This window comes from Rhinopithecus bieti, unplaced genomic scaffold (assembly GCF_001698545.2).
Source record: "Rhinopithecus bieti isolate Rb0 unplaced genomic scaffold, ASM169854v2 scaffold_9663, whole genome shotgun sequence".
NCBI classification, from domain to species: Eukaryota; Metazoa; Chordata; class Mammalia; order Primates; family Cercopithecidae; genus Rhinopithecus; species Rhinopithecus bieti.
In genome coordinates this window covers 3,260,113-3,267,915 of record NW_016806456.1, presented here as the reverse complement: position 1 = coordinate 3,267,915, position 7,803 = coordinate 3,260,113, and the positions used below count along the sequence as shown (strand labels likewise).

At 35.5% G+C, this 7,803-nt stretch overlaps 1 protein-coding gene across 4 annotated transcripts in view; it reads left to right on the top strand.

Annotated features, from left to right (window-relative positions):
* Positions 1 to 2,905, top strand: part of TMEM38B (transmembrane protein 38B) — an 83,489-nt gene extending 80,584 nt beyond the window's left edge. For 3 of the 4 annotated variants that reach the window (XM_017876703.1, XM_017876701.1, XM_017876704.1), the window contains one exon: positions 2,423 to 2,905. In XM_017876703.1, the coding sequence (XP_017732192.1) occupies positions 2,423 to 2,638 (216 nt within the window). In that variant the 3' untranslated portion in view covers positions 2,639 to 2,905. The remainder of the gene's footprint in view (positions 1 to 2,422) is intronic. The other variant, XR_001886478.1, reaches the window with a different exon arrangement.
* Positions 2,906 to 7,803: the final 4,898 nt, after the last annotated feature.

Sequence of the window (7,803 nt, the reverse complement as noted above, 5' to 3'; positions counted from 1 at the left end):
TTCTGGGGCGTGGAAGCCGCGCCTTTTTTTTATTTTTTTAGCCGGGGTCAAAAAAGGGAGCTCGGTCAAAAAAAAAAAAAAAAAAAAAAGACATTGCTATTTTCCTGACAGTAGACCATTGTTTTTTATTTGAATTCTATTATCTTTTATTTGCAGTCCTTAAGTCAAGCTATGACCAAGGTGATTATGCTGGTGTGTCTCATTGTAACTATTTATTCTAAGGAATAATTTAATATAAAAAAATCCTTAGATCTTACCCAATAATGGCATAAACTTGGAGGTTAATGTTATATTTAAACTCCTCATTTTACATTCTCTCCAGGTGTGTACACTCATATTTATGCATTTACCTTTCACTTGTGTGATAAATGACTTCCAGATCTATATCCATTATTTAAATGTTCCTGGGAAATCTCCATTACTGCCCTTACTCTTCTTTACTGTTTGGCAATTACTGATTTACTTGCCTATCTCTGACTAGTATGTAAGCTCCTTGAGTGCAGGGACTACATTTAACATCTTCTGGAAGACAGTTGTTAATGTTAATACACAAGCAGAATATTTTAATCATATTGTTAGTTTTAGATTTAGTGTTGTATTGCATTTCAGTTTGCCCTTCTACAGTGTAACGCTTTTGGGGTCTTACTTTAAGCCTGAAATATATCCCTGGGCAATTTCACCTCGTCTGACCTTGAATTCCAACTTATCTTCCCAGTACCAAGCAGCTGGCTGCTAAAGTGTCTGCTCAGCTCTTTGGCCTCCCAATTGTTGCTGTCTGCTAGACTTTGGATTCTCTTCCTTCTTATGTATGCAAAGTTTAGGGATTGGTAAATTCCTCCAGGGTGAATTGCACAAGGATTTTAGGGCTCACTTCCATGCGGTTTCCTCCTCTTTGGGCTGTATTGACCTCAGGTCCTCACAACTTTGGCCTTCTCACATTCCAACCTATGGCTCCTTATCCCCCCGGACTTCTGCTTTCTATTCCCCTGTGCTGTGAATTTAGGTACATATCTTCACAAGAAAAGCAAGGGTGAATGTGGAACTCACTTTATTCAGCTTTTTTTCTCTTGGATAGTAGCCCCATCAGGTTATGCCTATTTCAGTTGTTTGTCAGTGTCTTTTAGCAATTACTTTATGTACTTCTGTCTTTTGTTGATTTTGGTGAGAGACTGAGTCCTGATAGAAGCTATTTAATCACGACTGGCCTGAAGTCCATGGGCTTGTATTTAAAAAAATTGTTTTAATTGAGTTCAAATTCACATAAAATTAGCTGTTTTAAAATATACATTTCGGTGATGTTTAGTACTCTCACAATGTTGTGTGAGGGTGTGTTTTAATTTATATAAATTATATTACACCATGGCTCTTGTTTTGTGTCTCATTTTCACCTAACAGTATGTTCTAAGAATTTTTTGCTTTTCTTTTCTAGTCTAACTATTGCATAGTATGCATTTAACTTACCTATTCCTTTTGTGATGAACATCTACTTTTCTTCCAACTCCCCACACTGTATTGCAACTAGTAAGAATTTATTCTTGATAACATTTTCCCCAAGCAGGTAGGTTATGTAGGGGTCTTCTTTGGAAATTTGGTCCCCAAAATTTCTAGTTTGAGTCATTGTCTGTGTTCTGGAGGAATTGACTCTTGGGGAAATTCCTGGATTCTTTGGAGCTATTCTAGACTTGAAAGTTCTCCTCCCAGATTTATGTTGGCATCAGTCTAATTTCTTGAGTATATCTAAACATCTGTGAACACTGTGCATTTTGCCACATAAAGGAATGGGAGCACTCTCTACCCCTTGAGGTCTTGGTTCCTTTATATAAAATATATATGGAAAAAATTGGGGATAGAGACTCTACAATCTGTTGAGGGTGGTATTCTGCAATTCACTAAAAGTCTGTGACTTTAGATGATGATAGTCAGTGTATTTGGTAATCGAACTCAAAATCTGGATATTGCAAACTTCTTTACCACTTATTAGCTTTGTGACTTTGGGCAAGTTATTTAACCTCTCAGAGCCTTGGTTCCATGTCTCACTGATGAGGGTAATAATAGAGTAGTTGTTGGGTTAAAATTAAAGAGAATGACAATGTAAAGCACTTATCTTAGTTCTGACACAAGTGCATGGTAATGTTGATATTTTATCTTACTTCCTTTGAATACTAAATGCATTTTGTGAAAGTAGTTATTCTGCTCATTTGGCACCCCAAAATATGGTACCTTGTATTATTTTAATGAGTTGTGTTCTTTTCCATTAAGTATAATCTCATGGAAAACAGAGATTTTACCAGAATGTAGCTTAAATTGCTTTTCCTGCAGTTTACATTAAGAATGCATTTTGATTTTTTTCCTTTGTTTTTCTCTCTCTTGAGAAACAAAAAGCATTTGTATTTAAATTCAAAAGTGAACTTTTTTCCCCCAGATAACCATGATGACTACACAGACTTCTACTATGACATTTGCTCCTTTTGAGGATACATTGAGTCGGATGCTCTTTGGCTGGCAGCAGCCGTTTTCATCATGTGAGAAGAAAAGTGAAGCAAAATCACCTTCCAATGGTATTGGTTCATTGGCCTCAAAGCCTGTAGATGTTGCTTCAGATAATGTTAAAAAGAAACATACTAAGAAGAATGAATAAATTTACTTGATGAGCTCTACAAGGCCAAAAAAAATTTTTTTCTTATCTACCTGTTAGATTGTATGTGATGTGAAATGAAGACTATAAATATGGAATGGAGGTGACAGAAAGAAAGAAATTCTTTGTGTGAGGAAGACTTCCCCTTTCTGGATTGTAATTCTTGAGTGTTATGAGTGTATCATGTGATTATGCTTTTCTGGTATAAGGGATTGTGTTGTGATTATTTGAATAGTTTTATATTGATAAAAGAAGGCAAAATTTTTTAAATGTTAGAAAAAGCAGATCTGTCATTGCAAAGTAACAAAAATTTTAAACTTTTAAAAATTTAGATATTTTCATATTTTTAAAATTTGAATCTATTTGAGCTTTAGTTCAGCAGAATTAAATTTTTACTTTACATTATCATTAAAATTGCTAGGTATGGAAAACAATTCCCATTTTGTTCTGAACACTGAGAAGAGTAAACTTTTCCTAAAACACTTTATATTATAAATGAAAATAAATTGCTGCTTTATATTTTAGATATAAACATCATATTTTTTATTAATACCTACATCAAATGGAAAATATCTGAAAGTTTTTTCCATAGCAGATATTTTCTACTAGAAGTAATTTTACTACTTTTCATTTAGAACAGAGTATGAGTCTTAATCTGAAGTCTTTCTCATGCCCTTGTTAAAAAAAAAAAAAATACTGTTTTTTCCCTCAAGAAAATCAAGGGTGTAATTTTTAATAAAGTGTTAATCCCATGTTTTGTTTTGTAATTCTCATTTTAAGAGCTTGACTGATTTTTTTATCTCTCATTAAAACACGTTTGTTTTAATTGTAGGGGAAATTAATTTTCTCAGCATTTTGCATGTTCTTTCTAATCTTCATTGGTCTGAATATATTGGTAGTAGTTACTGTAATTATTCAACAAAAGTATCTCAGTTCAAAATTTTCCACTATGTCTTCTTTCTAGTGGCTACTGTTTTAGTTTCTAGTTGAATGTCTCTGACAAGCTTTCATATGGTTTTGTTATATTTTCATCTACATGTACATGTGTTATTAATTTTATTTTAAATGAAAACTAATCACCTTCATGTGGAAATGCTCTGAGAATTGTCCTCAGGCATTTGGTAGTAACCAGCTAACCAAGAAGAAACAGAGAAACCAGAACTTCATATGGCAGTCCATTCAGATGAAAATGATGATATAAAATCTGGTTCCTTCTTAGCAAAATAAAAAACAAACAAGAAAAGATACTAAATGATGTTAGATTTTCTTACTTTATGATTTAAAAGTCCAGTTATAACATTAAAACTCTGTAACCTAGTTTCTTTTACCAAAACCATGAACCTACTACCCGTATCAGGTATTTTGGATGGTTTAGAAGTACTGAAATCACATTCAAGTTGTTGTTATTATTTTAAATTTTCAACAAATGTAAACACCAGCAGGTACTATACTTTTACTTGCTTAAAAAAATTGGGAGGGGCACTTTTCATAGTCTTGGAATGCTAACAAGTTTATTTTAATATTGTGACCGAAAGGATCAAGTATTTAAGAGCTCTGTATTATATTTGATACTCTTACAGTTAATAACTTTTAGAATTAATACATTGTTAATTATTGACTGGTTTTAAAGTTTGGGTTTAACGATAGTTGAAATGAAAGGACTCTTGTTTTACACTTGTATTAAAGACAAATTTATTAAAATAAGTTATTTAGCACCAATGGAGTATTACATTATTTTATGTTTCTTTTATATTTTCATGAGGTAGAGTTTCAGAACTCATCTAGTGTTTTGACTAATATGGTATATATTCAGTGATTACTGTCCAAATGGGACATTGGTAGAAAGTTTATTAATCTATGCAAGTATCCTATAATCCTCAATTCAAGGCTCTTAATGTAAAAAATATACGGGAGAATACGGCCTAGGCCTGAAACCCCATCCTGAATCTATTCAGGTCGCCTGTAGAGTCTTGACTTGGATTTGCAAAGCAGGTTGTTAGACTCCTTACCCAATGTGAAGTGTGAATAAGGCCTATAGACCTGCCTCACACAGCTAATCAGAGGTGGTACTGAGAAAGTCAAGTCCTAATAGGTCTCCTTAAAAAAAAAAAAAAAAAAAAGAGACAAAAAGCTGGCAAGAATATGAGCCAGCTTCCCTCAGTGATCTCACTCTCAAGTAAAATATGGCCAAATGAATATCAAACTGATTTATCAGATTAATCACTCTTCCTTACTGAGGGAGTATCAAGTAAGGGCTGGAGAGAGACAAGATATGTGGAGCGGGCGGGTTTCAGTGGAAATGATAGCCTCCCTGTGGGTGGAGACCAAAAGGTAGAGAGATGAGAGAAGAAGGGAGACTCTGGTTTGTGTGTGTGTGTGTGTGTGTGTGTGTGTGTGTGTGTGTGTGTGTATATATATTTTTTTTTTTTTTTTTTTTTTTTGTGGTCTATTCCTTAAAGCCCGGACACGTTTCCATTAAAATCCACTTCACATCACAAGTTGATTACAATTGAGTGGAACATTGCAGGTTGTAAATAGAATAATGTGTTCAGAATGCTCTCCCTTTCCCCCGGTAAAGCCCTTTATATTGTTTGCCCCAGGTGCAATTCACATCCTTGGTAATATTCATTCAGTTGTTTATTCAACAAATATTGAGTACCAGTTATGGGTCAATCATTGTCCTAGGCTCTAAAGATAACAGAAAACAAGAAAAATGCTTTCTCCCTTGGAGTTTATATTCCGGTGGTGGAGAGACAGATAATAAACAAATGTGTTCTTGTAGTGGTAATAAAAGTTACAAGTAAATATTAAGTAGGACATAGGGATAGAAAGTGAGGGGAGTGGGATTGTTTGTTACAATAGGACTGCTAGGCCTTTCTGTTAAAATTGCATTTTAACAGAGACCCGAAGGACATGAGGGAGCAAACCATGTAGACTTGTGGGTAAGTGTAAGGTTCATACTGATCCTTCATATACTTGATTTAAAGCATATATTCCCCCCAAATTATTGAATTTATTTTTCTTTTTAAGAACAATTTTACTCTGTAGTTTGTAACAGACAGTACCTCTTAAACTATTTTTTACAGTTTTTGTTTCTTGAGGTAAGGTTTGCATACAATAAAATGCACAAATAGTAAGTGTACATACCGTGAGTTTTGAAAAATGTATACAAATTTATAACCTAAACTTCTGCTTGGACATATTACTAGCACTTCTGGAAGTTCCTTTCCAGTTAACTCCCCTACAACTCAACTTAATAAAACTGAGTCATACAATATGTTTTCTTTTGTGTTTTTTTTACAACTCAGCATAATGTCTTTGAAATCATCCATCTTGTTGCATTTATCAGTAGTTCATTCCTTTATAATTGCTTAGTAGTTTTACTATATGGGTATACCATAGTTTTTATCCTATTGATGCACATCAGTGCTGTTTCTTGTTTGGAGTTTTCTGAATAAGCTACTCTGAACATTTTTGTATAAGTTTTTGGTGAACATTTTGGTGAATGATTTACATTCCTTTGGGCATATACCCAGTAATGGAATTGCTGGATTGAATGGTAGTTATAAGTTCTTTGAGAAATCTCTAAACTGCTTTCCACAATGAAGTAATATACATTCCTACCAGCAGTGTATAAGTGTTCTCTTTTCTCTGCAGCCTCACCAGCATCTGTTATTTTTTTACTTTTTAATAATTGCCTTTTTTTTTGAGATGGAGTCACACTCTGTCACCCAGGCTGGAATGCAATGGCACAATCTCTGCTCACTGCAACCTCCGCCTCCCAGGTTCAAGCGATTCTCCTGCCTCAGCCTCCCAAGTAGCTGGGATTAGAGGGTGTGTCACCACACCTGGCTAATTTTGTATTTTTAATAGAAATGGGGTTTCACATATTGGCCAGGGTGGTCTTGAACTCCTGACCTCAGATGATTCACCCACCTCGACCTCCCAAAGTGCTGTGATTACAGGCATGAGCCACCATGCCCATCCAATAATTGCCTTTCTGACTGATGCGAGATGGTATCTCGCTATGGGTTTGATTTCTATTTCTGTAATGGTTAGTGATGTTGGGCATTTTTTCATATGCTTGTTGCCATGTGTATGTCTTCTTTTGAAAAGTGTTGATGTTCTTTGCCACCACCCGTACCCCTCCTTTTTTTTGAGACTGAGTCATGCTCTGTTGCCCAGGCTGTAGTGCAGTGGTGCAGTGGCACAATTTTTGCTCACTGCAACCTCTGCCTCTCGAGTTCAAGTGATTCTTGTGCCTCAGCCTCCTGAGTAGCTGCAATTACAGGCGTGCACCACCATGCCTGGCTAATTTTTGTATTTTTAGTAGAGACAGGGTTTCGCCATGTTGCCCAGGCTGGTCTTGAACTCCTGGGCTCAAGCAATCCACCCACCTCGGCCTCCCAAAGTGCTGGGATTACAGGTGTGAGCCACTGCCCCCCCCAGCCCTTTGGCCATTTTTTAATGGGGTTTGTTTTTTGCTTGTCAATTTAAGTTCCTTGTAGATTCTGAATGTTAGACCTTTGTCAGATGCATGGTTTGCAGATATTTTCTCCCATTCTGTAGGTTGTCTGTTTACTCTCTTGATAGTTTCTTTTGTTTCCCAAGGCAGATGTCCAGAATGGTGTTTCCTAGGTTATCTTCCAGAGTTTTTATAGTTTTCAGTTTTACATTTACTTCTTTAGTCCATCTTGAGTTGAGTTTTGTATGTGGTGGAAGGAAGGAGTCCAGTTTTAATCTTTAGGATATGGCTAACCAGTTATCCTGACACCATTTATTAAATAGGGAGTCCTTTCCCCATTGTTTGTTTTTGTCAACTTTGTCTAGGATTAGATGGATGTAGGTGTGCAGCTTTATTTCTGGGTTCTCCAATGTGTTCCATTGGTCTGTCTGTCTTTGTACTAGTATCATGCTGTTTTGGTTACTATAGCTTTGTAGTATAGTTTGAAATTGGATAGTGTGATGCCTCCAGCTTTGCTGTTTTTTGCTTAGGATTGCTTTGGCTATTTGGGCTCTCTTTTGGTTCCGTATGAATTTTAGAATACTTTTTTCTAATGCTGTGAAAAATGTTGTTGGTAGTTTGATAGGAATAGCATTGAATCTGCAAATTGCTCTGGGCAACATGGCTATTTTACCATGTTGATTCTTCCTATCCATGATCATGG